The following is a 24,838-nucleotide window of genomic DNA, read 5'->3' on the forward strand; positions in this document are numbered from 1 at the left end:
AACAGATGGGTACTGGCTTCTCTAGAACATACTGAGCTTAGTTCGTGTGTGTGTGTCAGGCTTTGGCTTTTGTTTGTTTTTTGCAACTCTGGAGAGGATGGGAGAAGAAACCAGCCTTTCCCCCACAGTCCCCACCAAAATGTGGGATACCAGGTAGGGGCATTCAGGACAGCAATGCAGGTGTCAAAGACCATTTGAAACAGTGACAGCCAATGTGTCCAGAGTTGGTTCCTGCCGGTGGGTCTGTGGTCTTGCTGACTTCAAGAATGGAGCCACAGACCTTTGCAGTGAGTGTTACAGTCTTAAAGATGGCACGGACCCAAAGAGTGAGCAGTAGCAAGGTTTATTGTGAAAAGCAAAAGGACAAAGCTTCCACAGCAGAAAGGGACCTGAACAGGTTGACGCTGCTGGCTGGGGTGGCCAGATTTTATTCCCTTATTTGCCCCCTCTCATGTTCCATTTTGCCCTATCAGAGTACCCTTTTTTCAATCCTCCCTGCGATTGTCTACTTTTAGAATCCTGCTGATTGGTGCTTTTACAGAGTGCTGATTGGTGCGTTTTACAGAGTGCTGATTGGTGCATTTTACAAACCTATTGCTAGCTACAGAGCGCTGATTGGTGTGTTTTACAGAGCGCTGGTTGGTGCGTTTTACAATCCTCTTATAAGAAAAGTTCTCCAAGGTCCCACTCGACCCAGGAAGTCCAGCTGGCTTCACCTCTCACTAATACACAAAGCATTATGTTATTTTTACAGTTTGAAACAAATATATAGAAAAATATGTATGTAATTAATTTACACTGAATAATACATTTTCAAAGCATTCTCTGGTTTGGGAACATTAACCATTAACATTTCAAGAGGACCTTGGGCCACTGTATGTTTCCAGGGCTGTGTTTGTGGTGGGGGCTGAGTTGCAGGGACCTGAAGTTCATTAACCTTTTCCTCCAGGAAAGCTGCTTTACTAGCTTTGGATCACAAGGAAGGAATGATTTTTATCTCTATTTCTACCCTACTGCCTGGCCCTTTGCTCTCTGTTGAGAAACCTTGGCTTGGATCTAATCTAGTTTAGATAACTGAGATGTGGCATACATTTTTACCTTGTTTTATGCAGTGCTTATGACCTCATTTGTCTTCTTAGAGAGTACATAAATATCTCTCTTTATAAGTAAACTTAATGTCTGAAAAGTCACTAATAGGAAGTGTTAAAGAACAGGGGGAAATTGTTAGTAAATCCAGCAAATCCTATACCCATTTACCTGGATCCTTTTTATGTCACTGGGCCTAATAAAAAGTCAGCTAAAAAGAGCAGCCAAAAAAGCAGATGGCTCCTCCAAAGCTATGAGACTTTGAGAAAATGTGAATTGATTTCAACTCCCCAAAGGGAACTGCTAGTGGAAACGACATCTTGTAACAGACACACTCTGCAAGTGCTTTAGTACCTGGCATGCCTTGAAAACAGAACCCCCTTAATTCTTCAGGGAGTGCTTATGTGGATGAGACAGCGAAAGAAGGGTGAGTTTTAAGGTCATTCCATTAGAGGCTTTTTCAAAGCAACATATTCTGATTATAAAATATAAGTCTATGAGGAAATAAGGATTCTGTATACAAAATCTCAGCTTACATACTTTACTTTCAGATAGTTTTTACAGGAAGAAAGCTATGTTTTAACCACTTGTAAAAGGTTAACTACTGTAAATTCAGCACTTTCTAATAACCCTTGGGTCAAAAAATTTTAATCACAGAATTAGAAGTGTTTTAAGCTATATTATGTTTTCTGAAACAGTTGAAAGACTCCTGGATCTTTTGCCATTTTTACAGGCTGCTATAAATGCGCTTGATGGCCTCGGCTTCTTCCTTGTCAAGGATGCCTTTCTCCACATAAGCATCAGCTTGTTTGTTGATGAAGTCTCTCATCTTCGAAAGGTCATAATCTGGAAAATATTATTAGAGAATAGTGAGCAAAGATCAGGAAAGGCCAATCCCATTGCAGTGATTACCATTAACTGAGAAGCATTTTATATAATAACACAATTACCATTCTCCATCTTTCACATCGGGAGGCATTTTAATTCTTGGCATTTGCGTAGTACTTTGCAGTATAAAATAATGTTTACATGTATTATCTCAGCTGCGCTTCATCACAACCCTGTGAGATGTTCAGGTGGGTCATATCATCCCCATTTGACCAAACAGGAAATAGGCTCATGACCAGGGCTTTGCAAACTTTAATGTTTATACCAAACACCTGGGGCTATTGGGAAGTGGCAGATTCATATTCAGTAGGTCTGGGGTGAGGATCCAGGTTATGCATTTTAAACGGCTGTCAGGTGATACCACCGATGCTATTGGTCTAGGAACCACGCTTGGGGGTTAAGTGCCTTGTTCAAGGTCACATAGGTAGTAAAAGTTATGATCAGAACTGGGTGTTCTGACTTCCTGGCATCCTGACTTATACTAGGTTTAAGTCCATGTTGATGTGACAACCCACTTTTTCAAATTAAGAGTTACTTTATTTCATGCTGTTTGAATTGTATGCAAGGAGCAAAAAGCCAAACTGTAAACTCTTTTTGGTTCCTCTGTCCTACTTAAACAAACAAACAAAATCTATATACATTGTCAAAACACCCACCAAAAATAAAGATTTCCAGGTAAGGAGGCTGCCTATGACACCTTTCTGAAGCCTTGAAAAACCCCCATTTTCCCTTGATCCTTTAAGTATTAAGCAATTATAGCTGTAAATGACTAGACAGAATGCTGCTTTCTGTTAGTAAGGAGGAAAGGAGAGAGTGGGTATAAAAAGGTGGTTTAGCAGCCACCCTTAGTGAGCCTGAATGTAATCTGAACCTGGGTCACCTGGGTATCCTTAAGCTCCTATGAGAAAGGAAAACGAACCATGAAGGACCTCTCTACAATCACTAAGTGAGTGAGGCTTAGACAGGGCTTATATCCTCTCTGGCAAGCAGGACATCTGCTCCCTGTTAGGGCACAGCCATGAGGATTGAAAGAGAAATCCCAGCACTGAACACTTTACAGCCATCACCTTAATTGCCCCCCACAAAACCCCACGAGGTTATACCCTATGACATCTATCTGTCTGTCTGTCTGTCTGTCTATCTATCTATCTATCTATCATCTATCTATCCATCATCTAACTATCTATATAGGTTTTCGTCCGTGATTCCTGGCTTATAACTCCCACAGCCCTTGTTTCAGCCTTTTGTCATAATGTTGGGGCACTTGGGGCCTCAGAAGAAGGCCTCAGGAAGCAGAATCTTTCTCTCTGACCTGCCCTCCTTTCACCCGGCCAAGGCAGGACTCTAATCTGATTGTGGGTCATAACACCCTTGATCCATAGAGGGTCCTGCCCTGTACCCTGGAGGAAGGAATGCTGCACAGAGAGGCCAAGAAGAATCTGAAGAGACAGGCCTTACTGGGTTTAGACCATGCCCTTTTTGTCCAATCACATTCCTACATGGTTGGCAATTATGCCTATCCAATGAAGTCTCCATGAAAGGCCCAAGAGGACAGGGTTCAGGAGCTTCCAGATAGGTGAACACGTGGAGGCTGACAGGAAGGTGAACAAAAACTCATTCACATGCTGGAAGGGTGTTGCACCCCACCTCCACAAGGATGGAAGCTCCTGCACTTCAGACTCTTCCAGACTTCACCCTATGTATCTCTTCATCTAGTTGTTTATTTGTATCCTTTAAAATATCTTTTTAATAAACCAGTAAATGAATTTCTCTGAATTCTAGCAATCCTTTTTTTTTTCTTTTTTTTTGACAGGGTCTCACTGTTTTACCCAGGCTGGATGCAGTCGTATGATCATGGCTCACTGCAGCCTTGGACTTCTGGGCTCAAGTGATCCTCCTGCCTCAGCCTCCTGAGTAGCTTGGGACTACAAGCGCGCACCACCACACCTGGCTAATTTTTTTTTTTTTTTTGAGACGGAGTCTTGCACTGTTGCCCAGGCTGGAGTGCAGTGGTGCCATCTCAGTTCACTGCAAGCTCTGCCTCGCAGGTTCACGCCATTCTTCTGCCTCAGCCTCCCGAGCAGCTGGGACTACAGGCATGTGCCACCACGCCCAGCTAATTTTTGTATTTTTAGTAGAGATGGAGGTTTACCACATTGGCCAGGATGGTCTCAAACTCCTGACCTTGTGATCCACCTGCCTCGGCCTCCCAAAGTGCTGGGATTGCAGGTGTGAACCACTGTGCCTGGCCCACCTGGCTAATTTTTAAATTTTCTGTGGAGATGGGGTCTCGCTATGTTGACGAGGCTGGTCTCAAACTCCTGGCCTCAAGTGATCCTCCCACCTTGGCCTCCCAAAGTGCTGGGATTACAGGTGTGAGCTACCACACCAGGCCCACTCTAGCAAATTAACTGAACCCTAAGAGGAGGCTGTGGAAACTGAAACTTGAAGCCAGTCAGCCAGCTGTTCCAGAGGCCTGGACATGCAACTGGTGCAAAGGAAGGGGCACTCTTTTGGGACTGCGCCCTCACCCTGTGGTGTCTGAGGCTGACTCTAAGTAGATAGTGTTGGAATTGAATTGAATCAGTGGACACCCAGCTAGTGTCGGCTGCAGAATTGATTGCTTGCTTGGTGGTGGGGAGAAACTCCCACACATTTGGTCACAGAAGTCTTCTGTGTTGATTGTTGTGTTGAGTGAGAGAACAGGAAAAAGCACGTTGTTGTTTTTTCCACACTCATTGGTAAGCATTAGTATCCTCATTTCAGAGACGAAGAAACAGAAAAGAGGGGGTAAGTCACTTGCTCAGGTAGTGGTACTGTCAGGTTCTGAATGCTGGTCATTGATTGACCATTCCATAGCCTTGCAGTACTGACTACAAAACATCTAACAGGTACAAAGCAAATGTTCAATAAATGCTCATTTTGTTTTTGTTTTTGTTTTTCACTTTTCCCATTCTCTCAGGCATGAAGTAGAGAACGAAGCTGAACATACATTTTGCAGGCCCGCACCTAAGGCGATGATTCCTTTATTCCTGACCCCTAAGGCACAAAGGGCACTTCTTGTTCATTACTGGTTCATTAATACTGGCTCTGCAGAATAGGCTGCAGTGTCAGCATCTTTAATAGAATAAAAGGCAGACTTCTGCTAAGTGATTTTAATGTGCATCAAAGTTTGAAAACCACTGCCTTGCCGGGCGCGGTGGCTCATACCTGTAATCCCAACACTTTGGGAGGCCGAGGCGGGCGGATCACGAGGTCAGGAGGTTGAGACCATCCAGGCTAACATGGTGAAACCCCGTCTCTACTAAATATACAAAAAATTAGCCGGGCGTGGTGGTGGGCGCCTGTAGTTCCAACTACTTGGGAGGCCGAGGCAGGAGAATGGCGTGACCCCGGAGGCGGAGCTTGCAGTGAGCCGAGACCGTACCACTGCACTCCAGCCTTGGGCGACAGAGCGAGACTCCATCTCAAAAAAAAAAAAAAAAAAAAAAGTGCAGACTCCCAGAGACAGATGTGAAGAGGTCCAGTGATTTGAATGGACAAGCAGGCAAATATTTTACTTTCTTTAGAAAAGGAAAAATTGTATCTTTATGACACGGCTATTACTGTGTGCAGTGGGAAAACCAGCATGGTGCAAAGGAAAGGCCTTTTGGTCTAATGCCAACTCTGCCCTAGCTGGGTGTTAGGAGACATAAGCCAGTAGCCATCTTGCTAACCTTAAAATAAGTTTTAAGGTTGTAAGGCTCAAAGGAGAGAAGGGCTGTGATTCACTTTTTAAAAGCATATTTTTTTAAGGCTGCATAAGATTTTTTCATTATCCTCACTATCACATCACATGGACCTCCCTTTCTTGGGTTTGGGAAGGGGATTCAGGTCACCCCGTCCCTTACCAAACAAAGGGTGGCAACGATGGTTAAGAAAGGTCAGAACTAATAGTAATTCTCCCTGCTTATATAGCTGCAGCCACTGCATGGCCCTAGGACCTAGATTCCCCACAGGCTTTGAGAGATGACCCTAAGTCAAGCAGAGCGCATATGAGAGCAGTGGAGAAAGAGCTCTCTGCTTCTGTCTTCAAGAGGGCATACTGCATAATTCCCAGAGACAAAAGGGAGCATCGAACCCAATGCTATTATTCTGACGTTTGCTAACAGAGCCTTCCATATGCAAGCACCAGAGTTCTATGCTTCACCAGGTTGGTCATTTCTGGAATGGGAACATTGAATTGCAAGATGTTGTTGATTATGACCAGGAGTCTGATTCATATGCTAATCAGTGGAAACAGTAACAAATACTCCAAATTGATGTACCATACAATTTACCATGGCTTTGGAATGTATTTTGGTACACAGTGTATTACAGTGATTCTTAGATGAACATTTTAATTTTAAAGCCTTTGCAGTCATCGATGGCATGTTGTAATTTAATGGCACATAAAACAATGGTACATTTTTAATCAATGACAGATTTGATGAAATATGGTTCATGTAAATTTTAATGTAACTGACAGCCTGGAAATTCAAATCATTTTGAACCAAATAAAGTATGCGTGAATATCGATAATTATTGCCATCATCACTCAACTTAGAAGACCCAAGCTATGAGGGTGCTGAAAATACCTCTTTCTCCCTCTGTATCTCAGAGGTTTGCAAACTTGGCTGCATGCTGGAATAACCTGGGGAGTTGAAAAAATACTGATGCCAGACCTGTGTCCCCAGAATTTCTGATTTAGTGGTGCTGCAGTGCAGCCTGGGCAGTGGGATATTTAAGAAGTTCCCCAGGTGATTTGGATGCACTTTAAAGTTTGAGAAGCAATACTTGTTTCTTTGGAAGGCATCACTTTGCAACTGCTCTGGCCAGATACCTGGGAATCATATCAGAATCCTCCTTCTCCACATGGCTCTTGAGTTCCTCCCTTCCTTTTTATTTCCTCTGTTGTCCCCTGGTTTACAGCACCATATTTCTGCTCCAGATCTCTCTGTCTTGCCTCCTTATCTCTCTCCTGCCTTCTGGGGTCTTATTTTTTCAATCTGTAGTCACACTGCTGCCAGATGGATTTCTCAGTTCTTAACCTAATTAGGCCCCAATTTAGGCTCCCTTGGCTAAAACCAACCTTCTCTGAAGGGTGCACAAATGTCTTCCTGGCATGACTACTGCCCACTTCCCAACCCTGTCTGCTGCTCTTCTCCACAAACATCCAGTGTTCCTGGAACCACCCCTCTCTTTTGTCCCTTTATGTCTTGGTACCTAGTGTTCCCTCTGCCTCCATCTCTCCTCACTCAGGAGATTCATCCTTAACTTTCTAGGGAAGGCTTTCTTGTGGCCCTTCTCTCAACTGTCTCTGTCCTAGTACGAAGATCCACCCCATTTCCTCGCCTCCTTGGCAGTAACACACCTATCCATGACATCACTGAGCAGGGCCAACCATAGCTCTAATGACGCTGTGCACTCCTTGGGTGGGGCATCTCTGGCCTGGATCTGTGTTTTGCTTTATGTAAGTGAGTGACTGCTTTTGTGACTGCAGGGTGCACGAAATATGTGCTCAGGAAATGTCTTTGTTTAAAATACTCCAAGAAAGGGGGGCTAGATAAAACAAGACTGGCAACATTTGATAATTATTGAAGATGGGTGGCTGGAGACACAGGGATCCTTTATACTATTTATTCTACGTTTGATTGACATTTTTCTTAATAAAACGTAAAAGAAAAGAAAACGCCTTTGCTTGAAAGGCTAATTTGAATAATAAGAGAAATGGAGATTCTGTTCCCCTCTGCATCTGAGAGGTGACTTCAGTCTTTTTTGGGCTCTGCGGGGAGACTTTAGCACAGTCAATTTGATTGTGGGAATTTTTATATAACAAGAGCCCATGACAAATGGGTGAAGTTTGCCATGTACAACCACACTTGGTCCTACCTTCTTTATTTCCTTTTTTGTCATGTTTCTTCAACCATTCAATATTTTTTCTGATGGCTTCCAAATAGGCTTCTGTTTTTCCTGGAAGAGGTAAGAGAACTATATCAAACACTCAGAAAATATCACTACCTCTCATTTTAAAGACCACACGTATGTTCAAAACCACAAATATTAGACTCATGCAGCACTTGCAAGGTTGTCTCCCTAACTAGGTAATGTACCTATTTGTATGTGTCTATGTGTGTTTTTATGTTGAGGGGTTTAGGTCAAGGAGAGCAGGTGGGGATGAGGTTCCAGGAGGAAGAATTAAGTTGGTAAGTGTCAAGGGGCATGATTCCCACACACAAATAAATCCACCTTGATGTCCTGGCAGAGAAGAGTTTTGATTCAGTTTACTAGATAGATGGGTCCCTAGATTAGTTCATTTCTGGTTAGGGATGGTTCTTCCAAACTGAGGAGCATCATCAGGCCAAGGACTTGAATGAGAGTGGCAGATACTTAAAGATTCCATCACTTCAGTTAAAAGTCCAAATGTGTGGCTTTGTGTCAGCAGCTCTAAGTCTTCTGCCCAATTCTGGCAGGGGGCGGGCAAAAACTTAGATGAAGAGGCGACCAGTGCCTCACTTCAAGGTTTGGATGGCAAACCTTAGAACTGGTTCTAATAAAACTCCCCAGGATGTAAACACTGTTCGATGGGCCTCAAGTGTGGCATGCGAATACCAGGCATCACTCATGCACCTACTCTCTGATGCCCTTTACCTGCACTGATGTCTGCAAGCGGTTATTACCACCCACCGAGAGATGAGGAATCTGGGGCTCAGAGAGGCGAACTGAGTAAGCTAAGGCTACACAGGAAATAACAGCTGGCATTTGGACTCTGATCTGCTTAGCTTCCTCTACCTGTATTCTCTGCAGGATAAGACCTCACCTTCAGACACGGACAGTAATGTTGCTTTGTTCTGTATCAAAGAAATCAGCCATTCTCTTAACCAGGTGAGGCCCTAAAGCTTAGGGAGTCAGCACCAAGAAACCAGGTGCTCTAGCAAGTACCAGATGGCCTACAAAAAGAGGCTTTCAAAGTCCAGGGCCTCTGCAGAAGCAATGGCTGCAGAGCTCAGTGTGGTGACCACCCCATTCTGAGCCCCATCTGAGCCCTGTTACCTCTACTGTACCGCACAGCCCTCTTGGTTTAGCTACCTGTACTGTGTGCTTATCATGTACTGGGGACTGCTTTATGCTCCAAAATGCATTGTCTCATTTATTCTTCATGACAACTTTTCGAGGCAGTCCTATTATCATCCCCATTTTACAGATGAAGAAACTGAAGCACACAGACATAAAGTCATAATCACATGGCTAATAAGTAGCAGAGCCAGGCTTGAACCTGGGTACCTCCAACTACTGTCCATGTGCAATAACACTGCCCTAAGAGTTGCCCATGTTCCAATTGCCCACACTGTATTCACCTAAGTGACTCTCTGAGCATCTTTCTTCCTGATCTTGAAGGCCACTCTTGCCTTACCACTGAAAATCTGTGTCATCTGGTCCCCAAAGGAGCGCAGAGACTCCTACACCAAAAGGGGTAAATGGACACCAGAAGAGATCCACAATTTTTAGTCCTTATTTACTTCAATAGTTGGTGTAGAAACTGCCTTGATTTTAGCAGTCTGGGAGGCTGAAGAGGGAGGATTGTTTGAGGCCAGGATTTCAAGAGCAGCCTGCACAACACTGTGAGACCCTATCTCTTCTAATAAACAGATACATAAATAATAATTTAAAAAATGCAGTGTTTTCTATTTCAAATTATTTCAGTTAGATAAGGCATTTTGAACAAAGAGGGAAATCTTAGTGCAGACCATTTCTAAGTAATGCAACTTCATTATTTTAAAGTGTTTAAATCAAATTACTGATCCCCATAGGGCTCGCTTTAATGAATAATGATTTGTCATTCGCTCATTAGGTAGTTAGGGCTTCTGAAACTTTTGAGTATGTCTGAAAATACTCTTGTTATTGACATAATTTTAAGCATTTTTTCTACTATCTTCTCTGATATCGTATCATGATGTTAGAGCTTATTTGGGATAAGGAAAACCACAGCTTAGTCTGTTTAAACACTGCATTAAAAATTCCAAATTAGGAGAGTAAAAACAAATGAAGTTTTTGCCATAGTGGGGCAGACATTACCCATTCTCATGCCTCCCTCTTCATAGCTAGCTACTAGAGCAGCCCTCAACTGATGACAGATGAAATGGGTAGATCAATGCATCAGCTTCCTTGTTCCTCAGGCATGTTCTACTATTTCCCAGAAGTCTTCAATAGGATTGAGCTCTAGTTGCTGATGCTGAAGCTTGCTCATTATCACATCTTATATTGGCTTTTTTCCCTTCCTGCTCATGTACTGACCCTGCAGTGGTGCTTCCGGGGGTCACTTCCCAATGAAGCTACTTCACCTCAAATCCTTCTCTTAGTGCATGCCTTGGAGGGAACTCAACATAAGACAATTTGAAATAGAGGCCTTGACCAGGCTCTGTGTCTCACACCTGTGATCCTAGCATTTTGGGAGGCCGGGGTGGACGGATTGCTTGAACCCAAGAGTTTGAGACCAGCCTGGGCAACATGGAAAAACCCCATGTCTACCAAAAAAAAAAAAAAAAATTAGCCAGGCGTGGTGGTGTGCATCTGTAGTCCCAGCTATTAGGAGGCTGAGGTGGGAGGACTGCTTGAGCCCAGGAGGTGGAGGTTGCAATGAGCCAAGATTGCACCACTGCACTCCAGCTTGGGCAACACAGCCAGATTCTGTCTCAAAAGAAAAATAAAGTAGAGGTCTCAGCATTATTGTATTAGGCTGCTTTATGTTCAGGAACCAATTACCTATAAAAATGCTATGGAATTTAAAAAGTATGTAATGTATGAAAAGCTATTTTATTCACTATATTGACATCATCAACTCATAACAGAGAATGAGTTTGCTATAGCTGAAAGAAAATTGGACCACAACTCATTGAGAGACTAGTATCTTATGGGTTATAACATACATGATTAGGACAGTCTCCCTAATTTATAACAGAACACCTGGTCATTCTCATCCTCTTTCATGCTTTATTTTTATCCATCAGAAGGTGACTACTTATCACCTTCTACTGTAGCATATAATTTGTTAAGTTTATTGTCTTCCTCCCTTAGAAATAAGTTGTTTGCTGATGTACCCTCTTGCCTAGAACAAGACTGACAGAGAGTAAGCTCTCAAGAAATATTTGTCAATGAGTAAATGGATGAAAGCCTTCTATACAGAAGCCAAATTGCAATTAGAAGATTGCACAGTCAGCATGGAATCCAAACTAGGAAACTACATCTTAAAAAAATATATAAGCCGGCCGGGCGCTGTGGCTCACGCCTGTAATCCCAGCACTTTGGGAGGCCGAGGCGGGCGGATCACAAGGTCAGGAGATCCAGACCATCCTGGCTAACATGGTGAAACCACGTCTCTACTAAAAATACAAAAAAAAAAAAAAAAAAAAAAATTAGCTGGGCATGATGGCGGGCGCCTGTAGTCCCAGCTGCTGGGGAGGGTGAGGCATGAGAATGGCATGAACCTGGGAGGCGGAGCTTGCAGTGAGCCGAGATCACACCACTGCACTCCAGCATGGGCGACAGAGCGAGACTTGTCTCAAAAAAAAAAAAAAAAAAAAAAAACACACATATAAATGGCATAGATTTATTTCTGCCTTTTTTTTTTTTTAGTGAAAATGAATGATTTATTTGAAAGACTTGAAATTTAATGGATTCTAAACCTAAATGACAGCTATATCAGAAACTATTTTTTCTGAAACAATTTAAAACACAAATGTGATAGATATACTATATCCATATGTCATTTATTCTTCATAGAATTCTATTAATTAAATACCATTGTTCCCATTTTATTCATGAAGAAACTAAGGCTCACGTGAAACCATCACGTGAAGGAGGACTTGTTTGTTTCCTCTTCCGCCATGATTATTTCCTGAGGCCTCCTCAGCCCTGTGGAACCGTGAGTCAATTAAACCGTTTTCCTTTATAAATTACCCAGTCTCGGTTATGTATTTATTAGCAGCGTGAGAGAGAACTAATACAGGGTCAGAGCCTGGTTTTGAACCAAAATAAATATGGAGCCTTTAATGACTGGGGCTGGGTCAAATTCACCTTTTAGACTAGAGAAATTGAGTGCCTGCTCTTGTTGGTAAACTGGCTGACAAGGCAGTGGTTTTCTTTTTTTTTTTTTCATTTCATTTTTTTTTTTTTTAGATGGAGTCTCGTTCTGTCACCCAGGCTGGAGTGCAGTGGTGCAATCTCGGCTCACCGCAAACTCCGCCTCCCAGATTCACGCCATTCTCCTGCCTCAAACCTCCCGAGTAGCTGGGACTGCTGGCACCCGCCACCTTGTCCGGCTAATTTTTTTGTATTTTGTAGTAGCGACGGGGTTTCACCATGTTAGCCAGGATGGTCTCAATCTCCTGACCTCGTGATCTGCCCGCCTCGGCCACCCAAAGTGCTGGGATTACAGGTGTGAGCCTCCGCACCCGGCAAGGCAGTGGTTTTCAAACTTTGATGCACATTAAAATCACTTAGCGAAAACTTTTAAAGGCCCAATGTCCAAATTGCTCCTCAGACCAATTAAATCAGAATCTGGGACTAGGGACCAAACATTTGTACTTTTGAATGATCTTGAGGTGGCTCCAATGTGCAGCAAAGTTTGGGAACCGCTGCCACCGGTTTTAAGACGTCCATACGCTTACGAGAGCCTTGGCAACAATGGGAATCACATCAGGTGCTCTTCTGCTCTAGGAGCAAAGCAGCTGGCTCATATTGACTTTTCTCTTTGCAGGAGCTGTAAAGCAAATCTTTTATTTACACAGTGTGCATTGAAAGCCTTATGAGAGTCGACTTTGGAAAGCTGGACTATTTTTTCCCTCAATTTATTTCAGCTTCCTTTGGAAAAAAAAATAGCTCATGGCTGAGGTAATAGAGCACAAGCCTTAAAACTTATGCTGAAGCAGATGGGAAGAGGGCCAGAGTCAAGATGCAGCCTTGATTTTCTGGCTGTTCTGGTTTTTAACACTGTGAGAAAAATATCTTTTCTAAACGTGAATTTGTCCTTACTCTACTGTGCTGTCCTGACTCTCTCCCTCTGGGGAAAGTGTATAAATCAATAGGGTTGGCCTATGGCATACTGGATTACTAAAGACATTAGTCTTTGTAAAAAGAGTGTTTATAAAAACTAAGTTTGATATAATACTTAAAATTATGTCAAGATTACATGATTGCACTTTTGAACTGGATGAAGCAAAGCAACCAATACTGGCGCATGGGTGCTGACACAGGCCACAGAGCTGTGAGATTCAAGATTCTGCATAATGATGACATTTTACATGCCCATTAGATGCAGCATGGAAGACTGGAAGGGAACTGGATGAAGAGTCAGAAAACATAGGTTCAAGGCCAGCTCCACCACTCTGGCCATGAGATCTTGAGCAAGTTGCTCATCTTCTGGGCCTTGTTTTACTGATTTGTAAATCAAGGGGTGAATTCTAAAAAGGAGATTCGTGATTTGTACATAAGAAAGAAATCCCCCTTTGCTGTCCTTGAAAAATCCATGTTGATATATAGTTCTCCCAAGCCTACTTGGGTCTTCCTGACCCACTTGCTGACTCCCAGGGGAGAATATTGGACTCATTGTTTTTGGACATTTCTAGCAGAATCTCTGGAGACTTGAAGGGAGGCGTGAATTCTCTTATGTTATTTAAAAAATAAGTGTATCCACACGAATTAGGCAATTTATTATCAACTTATTAAATAGGCTAACTTTTCTGGCTCCTGTAAAAAAGATATGAGGATGATAGGATATTTAAGTGAAAGTTATCTTAGAGATCACCTGTTCCAACCTAATTTTATTATCCAGCCATAAACTTAAATGATAGCACTGGAATGAGTTTATGAGTGTTAGAATGCTTATCTCATCCCTTGGATGATTAAAAAAAAAGACTTTCAGTGACTCACAGAACAGATGTGAATGAGTAAACATCCAACTGGCAAAAAGAACCACACTTAGATAATGAAATAAAGTTTGAAAGTAGTTTTCAGAGAGCAATTTACCTGAAAAGTTAAGCAACTTTATAGATTTGGTTGAAGTTAGAATAAATTATAATTTATTAGCATATCCATAAACTTAGGAATAATTATTGAATCAGTCAAACAACTAGACCAACATTTAAAAATATTATTCTTAATGTTGGTCCCTGTGGAAACCATAGTTTAAATAGTTTAAACTATTTTCAAAGGTGAATGTATCATTTTTCATCATTGGTAATGAAGTTGGATTTTTTTACATTAAGCTTGAAATGAGATTCATAGAAACATGCTTTGTAAACTGAAGCATGATATAAATGTAGAGTATTATTATTATTACTTATATTCCTCGCAGGACCCAGTTCATGCTAGGAATGGTTAATAAACAGTTGCTGTGGTTAGATGGGGCTATCACCTCACACACTGCAAGGCCAAAACAGACTCCCCACAGATATTCCTGCCAATGTGTTCTGCTTATAGTTATTTCCTTAAGTGGTTTTAGCTGGACCATTACCTCATCCCTTATTCTGCTCTGTAACATCCTCCAACTTTCTGTCCTGAAGGGATCCTGTTCTATATATGTCTGGCTCATCAATAAGTGGGATATGTGTGCATGTATGTGGCCTGTGTTGCACTTGCCAGCATATGGGTTAAGGACTATTCTTGGGCCATTTCAAAGCTTGCTTGAGTCCTCAAAGGCAGGAATTGGTTCTTATATTCCTTCTGTAGCTGCTTCCTAAGCACAGTGCTAGGCATGCCATTGGAATAAGTGTTTATTTCTTGCTGAATAACCGTCCCGGAAAACCCAGTCAACCCTGCCTCCACTCACATGGATGCTTTTCTTTTTCTACCTAGAGACAATGGGTGTTTCCTCACTGGGTTTTATAACTGAGAAGCAAAATAGCCCTTGAGAAAAGTGCAATGAAACAACTGTGAACACAAAGATATATGTCGGTATGTCCTTTTGGGGATTAATACATTTTTTTTCTTCCTAGGAATTGCTGGTCCTTGGCTTACACTTAGTTGGTGTTTTCTAAACTGTATTAGAGTCAGTTGTCCTTATCCCAGAGTAATGGTGTCAGGGGTAACATTAATAAATTACATCTCTGAACAATAGCAGAGGGACTAATTTTAACCCCAAATTCCTGCTTTCTTTTTAATATTAGTTTTAGGAGAGCCATTGCAAAGAATAACACTAGGCTGGGCATGGTGGCTCACACCTGCAATCCCAGTACTTTGGTCGGCTGGATGGATTGGGTGGATCACCTGATGTTGGGAGTTTGAGACCAGCCTGGCCAACATGGTGAAACCCCATGTCTACTAAAAATACAAAAATTAGCTGAGTGTGGTGGCACATGACTGTAATCTCAGCTACTTGGGAGGCTGAGGCAGGAGAATCGCTTGAACCTGGACGGCGGGGGTTGCAGTGAGCAGATATCGCACCATTGCACTCCCGCCTGGGTGACAGAGAGAGACTCTGTCTCGGGAGAAAAAAAAAAAAAGAATAACACTAAATGGATAGAGTTTTAGTCTATGCTCTTCCTCTCTCCCCATTACTATCTGACGGAAATCCTAATGAAGAGGGAAATCCATTCTCATCATTGGTCTCCAAACACTCACATCCTAAATAGGCAATAGTGGACTACTGAGAATCATCTCTTTTATATTCATTTTTTACATGGTTTTCTTAAAAACAAACCAAACAGAAATGTCAGCACCCATTCCTACAGCCCTGTGCACAGCGATAGAAGGTGGTGTTTAAAGCACTGAGCATGTTACCCCAGGAAGTCAAAGGATACAGCCTATGGCTCACTGGGTTCTAGGGAAACATGATTGCTATACATGGGTCACTTCCAGAGGGGATGATTGAGGCACGCTGGGTTTCTGTTGAGGTGAGCCGTAATGCTCTATGCTGCCCAATTCCTGGTTCTCTGTCTCAGATCACAGGCCACTCTTTTCCTGGTTAGCTATTTTTAAAAATTTACCATTCATCCTCCACCTCACATCTGTTAAGATAAAAAAAAATCCAGAAATAAAAAGTCTAGGCAAGGATGTAGAGAAACTGGAATTCTTGCACACGATTGGTAGAAATTTAAAATGGTGCAGCTGCTACAGAAAACAGTATGGTGGTTCCTCAAAAAATTAAAAATAGAATTAGCATATGATCCAGCAATTCCATTTCTGGATATATACCCAAAAGAACTGAAAGAAGGAGCTCAAAGAGAGATTTGTATATATATATATATATATATATATATATATATATATATAATCAGTATTACTCACAACAGCCAAAAGGTAGAAGCAACCCAAGTGTCCACAGACAAATAAATAGATAAAATGTGGCTTATACATACAATGGAGTATTTCTTCAGCCTTAAAAAAGGAAGAAAATTCTGACACTTGCTGCAACATGGATGAACATTGAGGACATGATGCTAAGTTACATAAGCCAGTCACAAAAGGAAAAATGCTATATGATTCCGCTTATATGAGGTCACTATATAAGTCAAATCCATAAAGACAGAAAATAGAACGGTTATTGCCATGGAGTGGGGACAGCGGGAATGGAAAAGTGTTGTTTAACTGGTACAGAGTTTCGGTTTTACAAGATGAAAAGAACTCTGGAGGTGGATGGTGGTGACGGTACGGAAACAATGTGAATGTACTTAGTGCCTCAAAAACTGTACGGTTAAAAATAGTTAAGATGGTAAATTTTATGTTATGTACATTTTATCACAATTTCAAAAAATAGCTATTATATATATATATATATATATTTTTTTAAAAAGAGTTTACCACCCATCCAGAGTGACCTAGGGTTGAATGGAAGTGTCAAAGCAGCCTGATTGGTCTACAGGGTCCCCAAACATGGCACACATATCACCAGTTCTGCCTACTCTTGTTCAGGACAAACATTATTAATTGATCATTACTGCTTTCTTTCTTCCTGAACCCAGATGCAATATCATAAACTTTCACAGCACGGGCCACTACCAAACAATTGGAGTTGACACATCAGCTATGTCAATGTAGGAAATGTAAAATGTAGGAAAATATAAAATGTTGGAAAAAATTGTGATGGTCTATGAAATCCATGCTAGAGAAAAGGAGGGCACAAAAATATACAAATGTGTAAGATAGGAAAAATCAACACAAACTTGATACATTAAGAAAAATTATATTTTTCAGCCCTGTCTCAAAAAAGTCCCAATAGCTGAAATAGAAGCAGCATCTTTCGCCACTATCACCACTCATTTGAACTCATATAACCCAGGTTTGGGTGTCTAATTCTACGAGTCTTTTCTACAAAAAGGAACCAGAACTCCTTGAAGGAGAAATGATTTCAAATCTTGGGAAAGGAAAATTCAGAGTGGGTGTAGAATATCCCATTGTTGCTAGAAAGCAAAGATGATGTGCTAAAAAGACTAAAGAGAAATTTAGGGAGCTCCCACTGCCCAAGCTACACCAATTTAGGCATAAAGTCATCATCATCACCAACAACGACAACTGAAATAACACACAAATGGAAAAAGTTGGTATAAAGTGTTAGCAAAGGTAATAGTAATATAAAAAGGAAATAGTTTGTAATTTTATTGGTATTATTGAGTTTCAAGGTATTAAATACATAGCTAGTTTGTTTCTCTTCTATTTCATACACAGACATTAAGCATGGGTCTATTATGTGTGAATAGGAACCTGCTTCTATTTGTGTGAGCAGGAGATACCAGGTGGGGAACCTTTAAGTGGGCGAGTCTCTTCAAAATTAAGAGCTATACCATGAGCAAGATTGGTTCTTGTGATCTCATATCATATCATAACAAGGAATAAGAAAAAGTCTACCTATTAATTGCCACTGATGGTTATACATAACCAATGAAAATCTCTTTTCAGAGAGTCCAATGGTGTGTTTTCAGATGATAAATTAGCTGGGTTCCTCCACCACCTCCCCCAAGAGAGCACTGACCCACTCCCTCAGCTCCTAAAGAATAAACTCTGTAGGTGAACCTACTAATGAGACATTAATCTCGCTGTGTCACCCAGGCTGAAGTACAGTGGTGCAGCCTCCACCTCCCGAGCTCAAGTGATAAGACATAAATAAGGTTCCAATTATATCAAAGATGCCCATGTATCATAATGACAGAAAAATAAGGTAGGTTCAAACCATTTGTTCACAACTTCTGGTAAAGACATTGAGTTTCAGAAAAATAATATCTATCTGAGACATAGAGATGTAAATTTCCATGATGTAACTAGCACAACTTTGTAATAAGGGGACTTGAACCACTGAACTATACAACTAGATCCCACATTCGGACCTGAAATCAAAGGGATAACAATTTAGAACTTATAACCTCATTGAGTCTTTTTCTTTGGGGGTATGGTAAAGTTTCTAAAATCCTAGGAAGATGGCCGAGCACGGTGGCTCACACCTGTAATCCCAGCAATTTGGGAGGCCAAGGCGTGGGGATCACTTGAGGTCAAGAGTTCAAGACCAGCCTGGCCAACTTGATGAAACCCCATCTCTATGAAAGATACAAAAAATTAGAGGGCAGGGTGGCACGTGCCTGTAGTCCCAGCTACTTGGGAGGCTGAGGCAGAAGAATCACTTGAACCCAGGAGGTGGAGGTTGCAGTGAGCTGAGATCATGCCACTGTACTCTAGCCTAGGCAACAGAGGGAGACTCCACTGCAAAAAATAAAATAAAATCCTAAAAAGATGTAAATTGTGTTATATATTGCATAGATATATTTATGCTATTTAAGGAAATTTGATATATTGAATTTGTCATTTTTATCAAGTCCTTAAAAGTGTTAAAAGTTACAATCACTGGTTAAATAATTTTAAAATTTTGCTTTGTTAAATTCAAATTTTTTTTTATTATACTTTAAGTTCTAGGGTACATGTGCACAAAGTGCAGGTTTGTTACATATGTATACATGTGCCATGTTGGTGTGCTGCACCCATTAACTCATCATTTACATTAGGTGTATCTCCTAATGCTATCCCTCCCCCCTCCCCCCACCCCACGACAGGCCCCGGTGTGTGATGTTCCCCTTCCTATGTCCAAGTGTTCTCATTGCCCTTGCTGTGTCACCTAGGCTGGAGTATAGTGGTGCAGCCTCCACGTCCTGAACTCAAGAGATCCTCCCACCTCAGCCTCCTGAGCAGCTAAAACTACAGGCATGTGCCACCATGCCTGGCTAATTTTTGCATTTTTTGTAGAAATGAGGTTTTTCCATGTCGCCCAGCCTGGTCTCAAACCCTCAGCTCAAGCAATCCAAACTGCTGGGACTGCAGGCATGAGCTACTGCACCTGATCAAATCATAAATTTTGATGATCTTGTTGAATAAGCAGTATGTGATTATTTAGAGGAATATTCAGTAAGTTTAAAAATATTGCTCAGTAAATTCATAAGATTATAAATTATACATTAAACAATGCACCAATGGTCATACATTTTCCTCTCCAAACACAAAAGTCCATTGAACACTAAAGACTATCAAAAGATGAAATCAGTTTGCCATCCCAGGAGACTCAAGACCATTAAAAAAGATTGCTATTCAAATAAAGATACCACATGCCAAGTCTGTTCTATACAGATTGTGTCAATTTCTCAGATGTGATGGAGTTTGCTCTTTGGATCACCCTACCTTGTGTGGTGAAAGCTTTTGCTTTTCCAGTTTCATTGCTAACCTAGAGCTGTCAATCCCATACCTTTGGGCTCATCTATCTTTCCTCCCGGGTTGGAGTTATCATCTTTTGTGGAATCCTTCAAGCTTCCATATTCCTTTTCCATCTTAGCTGCTTCTTCCTTGGTACTGTCTGTTTCTTCATGACTCTTCTCTGATGGTGCTGTAATCAGATTGAGCATTATTGTCATAGCCCTGTTTCCTATCTATTAATTGGTTCCTAAAGTAGAAATCAACTTTATTGACAAGGTACAGTTTGAGGTCAGATCATATTTTGAGTTGAAAGGGATCTTAATGCTTATCAAATCCAACCCTCTAACCCCATGTCACAGAAGAGGAAATTGAGGCCCAGAAAGGGGAGAGATATGTCTAAAGTCATCCCATGAGTTGACTTTAGATATATCCCCCCCACCCCACTCCAGCTTTCTGAATTCTGATTTGGTATTTTTTCCATTCTGCCACACCGTGCCATTAGAGGGCATATTCTTTGTCTTACTTTAATCAGTGTAGGTGATCAAGCCAGGATATGTCAGGTTCTGAAGTACATTTGGTGGGTCTTGATTCCAAATGATAATAACTCTATAGCTGCCCAATCTCTCCTTGACATTGCATTTTTGAAGGACAGTCTATTACTCAGTCACACCTAAGGATCTGGGGCTATGGCAGGACTTCTCTCCTTCTGCTCCTTTCTTCGCACTCCTTTACCCCTAGGAACCCTAAATTCGAAGAAGAGACTTGAACTCTTGCTGTCAAAAGAGAATAACTTTTGCTCCCTTCTCACTTTAAAATAACCATATTTCCATGTAGTAATCCTTTGTTGAATTAAAAATCATAAACCTTAAAGTAGGTAACCACTTGAAAACAAGTGCAATACATTTCTGTAGCCAATAAAATATTTGGAACCTCAAGCAGTCTAACAGTAAACTTTTAAAATAAAGTGTTTTTTTATTGTAGAAAAATAGGAGGAAAAGAAAGAAATCAGTTGTTGTCTGATATAAAACATTCACTAGTGTGATGCGGTATATAGAGAGATGCATATTTTTTTCACAGTTGTGGTACAATTTTGTTCTTTGCTTGTGTCATTAACATTATTATGGAAGGATGTTTCCAGGTAATTAAAAACTGCTTGAAAACATATTTTAAAGGGCTGTATACTATGCCATCAAGAATATGTACATAATTTCTGTGACAGGGACAAAGAGTCAAAGTATAACAATTTGCAATTTTTGGTTGTCATTAATAGCTAAACAAATTTAAAAAAGAATCTGCCATTTGCAAACTTTTCTCTTTTTGTTCCACCTTCCTCCTTGAAAGGAGGCTTCTTTCCATAGCTCAGTTCCCTGGGGTTTGATGGGCTGAGTAGGTGGAGGTATGGAACTGACGAAACCAAGAGCGGGGGTAAAGCACACTACCTAGGGGCACAGACCATCCCAGGGGAGAGAGAAGACCTGGGAGGGGAAAGCAGGAGGTGGGGCAGTGGGGAGTGAACAGATGACCAGGGACAGTAGTCTGCAGAAGTGATTATCTAGGGAGAGAAGATACCTGAAGGAGAATTTTAGGATGGATTGCTCAGTTTTGTGATGTCGCCTTTTCCTTTCCACCTAAGATTCCTAGCCACCTCCAAGAATCTTCAGTGAAGATCTACATTATTTTTCAATGTTTTTTGAGGTCAGATTTATGGGCTGTGATTGGCCACGAAATAGCCAAAGTCACATCTAATTAATCCTATGGCTGCGTTTCAGATTTTAACACTTTTCAAAATCTGTAATTTTTCAATTAATATTTATTAAAGTTCATTATTTACCACTCAAAAGGGTTATTATTCTAAAGATTAAAAAAATAGTTACATAATCATACCTGGGAAAAGCTTGCTTATATTGTCAGTAGCATTTTTTTCTAGCTTGTTTTTGGTCTGAAGAGCAATCATTTCATCCAAGTTTTCTGGAGGGAGGAAGGAAAGAAATATAATTTTATTCCCTGAGAGATGACATCAAATTTTTACTAAAAATGTTTAAATCTCACCAGAAATATCACAATAGCAGCTCCAAAATATTAACACTCTTGGTAAGATGTTTTGACCTGGATTTTATTTCTAAGAATCATAGACTCTCTGGATGGAAAGACATATAATTTGAGATCCTCAAGTTCAGCCTCCTACTCAGCTAATTGCAGAAGTTGCTTCTGCATCTCTGTGGTCACTGCTAGAACACTTCCAGGATTGGGAATTAGAATGGATAATTGGGGTTTGACCTATTCAACACCTTGTGGTAACTGCACCTTGATTTTTCCATGGGGAACCTAACCCTGGCTTACTCTCAGAACATTTGACTCCACTGGTGGTAGAATAGCTCAAGAATGACTAAACAGTGTCTTCCATGATCTGGGCTATAATTCAAGGAGGAGCCTAAGACCTATCCAGGTCAGTGAGACTCAAGGGTAGGACCACTGGTAGAAAGAGGCTCTCTTTCCACTGGGATTGATGTGCTGTGAGGAGGTGAGATTGGGACTGTCCCAGCTATCTTGTTCCCACAGGGAGCAGTCTGCCTGGAATAAATCAAGACACAAAAAGTCAGAGCTGTGAGATGGGATGAGGTCAATTCCTCACACTGTTGGTGGAATTCACAAACCCAAAGCCAGACTATCCCATCCCTCCATGGACTTCTCCAGTTATATGCGGCAATAAATTCCTTTCTTGCTTAAGCCAAACAGTTTGATTTCTGTCTTTCAGGGCTTTCACTAATTCATGAGGAAGCCAGTTCTACTGTTAGGTAGTCTTAGGGCTCATTTCCCTACTTACATTAAGGAGCATTTCCCTACTTATATTAAGCTGCACTCTGTATCCTTGTCTTTGTCCTAATTCTGCTCTTTGGAGTAGCATCATATTAAGTGTTACTAGACAGGAGTCTAGACTGTGACTTCCTCAAGGTAGACGATGAATTAGAAACCACACTCTTTGTACTCAGCTATTCAACCAGCCACATAGCTATCTCACTACACTATTTTAGGAAGAGCCTTTTCTGCCACTGGCAAACAAGCATGTCTTTGCAGTTAGTTTGTAAGGATCTTATTATTACTTTGTATATTTTCTCCCCAGGTAAACTCCTCTTGCCCTACCCCTATTTTAAGAAGATAATTAATATACTCTAATGTGTAATGCATTTCTTTCTTCTTGGAAATAGTGGCCATACCTGGCAACATTTATAATCATGATACACTGTCGAGGCCAGAATAGAAAGGCAGATCACTGCTTGTCACTAGCTCAGATGGGAGGAGAGGAGGCTGGTCAATTGTCTTCTACCTACGCTGCCCTTAGTCCCTGGGGATCTAAGGGTGGCTCTCCATGGCAGCAGAAGTCAAAAGCCAATGTGCTTATGCAGAAAAATTCTTAAAGACATAACTCAAACTCTAATTGTAAAAGTTACACATACACACATAATACATATATTTGTATAAACATGTACATATACATTAATATGTATGTAATATGTTGCATATGTAAGGAGCAGATATAATTATTTAAAAACACAAATACTTAGAATAAAATTTAAATAGTCTATCATAAAAATAAATAAATAATTTACTTTAGATAGTCTCCTCTTGTGGAGTATCTAGCCTATTTTCACTGCTTTGCTCCTACAAGCCAATGCTGTCCAACAGAACTTTCTGCAATGATGAGTGTACTCATTTCTGCACCGTTGATAAGGTAGCTACTAGTTACATGTGGCAACTGGGCACTTGAAATGTGCCTAGTGCAACTGAGAAACTAGATTTTAAATTCTGTTTAAGTTACTCTTAATTTAAATACGAACTTGTGGTTAGTGGTTACCATATTGGGCAGCACTGCTATCAGTGATAGTGGGAATATCTGCCTTGCACATAAGCCTTTGAGGCATTTCTAATTTATTTCCATAGGATAACTGACTAAGTGTGGAATTTCTGACCCACAGGGTGTTGATATGAAACAGTTATTGATATGAAAACAATGTCTTTCATCTACTGTTAAAAAAATAAAGTAGACTCCAAAGCACTATGTGTAATATGAGCTTATTTTTTGTTATATAAGAGAAATGACATAGGTACACACACACACACACACACACACACACACACAGAGAATAACATCTGGAAGAATATAAACCAAAATGTTACCAGAGTGTTGATGTTGTGAGTGATTTTCACTTTCTTTTTAGGATTTTTTGCATTGAATGACTTTTAAAAACAAATATGCTCTTTTACAGTCAAGGAAAAACCAGTAAAACTACTTTCATTTAGAAAAAAAATGAGGTTCATCCACAGTAATTCTGGATAACCCTATCTGATATAGTTTTGATATTTGTTCCCCCAACACTAATGTTGAAATGCAGTCCCCAATGCTGGAGGTGGGGCCTGGTGGGAGGTGATTGGATCATGGGGGCGATTTCTCACGAATGGTTTAGCACCATCTCCTTGGTGCTGTCCTCCGATAGTGAGTGAATTCTCACGAGATCTGATTGTTTAAAAACGTGTGGCACCTCCCCCACCCTTGCCTTTGCTTTCACGCTGTGACATGCCTGCTCCCACTTCACCTTCTGCCATGAGTAGTTGCTTCACCAAGCAGATGCTGGTGCCATGCTTTCTGTACAGCCTGCAGAACCATGAGCCAATTAAACCTCTTTTCTTTCCTTTTTATTGTATTTACTTCCTATTTATTTATCTGAGACAGGGTCTTGCTCTGTGGCCCAGGCTGGAGTGCCATGGCGCTATCTTGGCTCACTGCAACCTCGGCCTCCTGGGCCCAAAGTGATTCTCATGCCTCAGCTTCCTGAGTAGCTGGAACTACAGGGATGCACCACCATACCCAGCTAATTTCTGTATTTTTTGTAGAGATAGCATTTCACCATGTTGGCCAAGCTGGTCTCGAACTCTTGGCCTCAGGCGATCCGCCTGCCTCAGCCTCCCAAAGTGCTGGGATTACAGGTGTGAGCCACTGCGCCTGGCCTAGAGTCAATTTTTTATAAAATTGTCTCTGTAAGATTATTAGAAAATGCTAATGAGACAATTAATAAATGTGAAATATTTGTACTCAAGCTGGTTCTATAAAGATAAAAAGTTGAAAACGTTAATTTTATTTGTATATGTTATCAAACTGGTCGATTCTTGGTGATTTGGAAAGCTT

At 41.0% G+C, this 24,838-nt stretch overlaps 1 protein-coding gene across 2 annotated transcripts in view; it reads right to left on the reverse strand.

Annotated features, from left to right (window-relative positions):
* Positions 1 to 327: 327 nt before the first annotated feature.
* SCG3 (secretogranin III) overlaps positions 328 to 24,838 on the reverse strand; it is a 39,231-nt gene continuing 14,720 nt past the window's right edge. For both annotated transcript variants that reach the window (XM_003266930.4, XM_030814090.1), the window contains 4 exons: positions 21,541 to 21,624; positions 19,709 to 19,846; positions 7,885 to 7,965; positions 328 to 1,932 (listed from right to left, as the gene is read on the reverse strand). In XM_003266930.4, the coding sequence (XP_003266978.1) occupies positions 1,814 to 1,932; positions 7,885 to 7,965; positions 19,709 to 19,846; positions 21,541 to 21,624 (422 nt within the window). In that variant the 3' untranslated portion in view covers positions 328 to 1,813. The remainder of the gene's footprint in view (positions 1,933 to 7,884; positions 7,966 to 19,708; positions 19,847 to 21,540; positions 21,625 to 24,838) is intronic.

The sequence above is a fragment of the Nomascus leucogenys genome, chromosome 6 (genome assembly GCF_006542625.1).
Source record: "Nomascus leucogenys isolate Asia chromosome 6, Asia_NLE_v1, whole genome shotgun sequence".
Taxonomy (NCBI): domain Eukaryota; kingdom Metazoa; phylum Chordata; class Mammalia; order Primates; family Hylobatidae; genus Nomascus; species Nomascus leucogenys.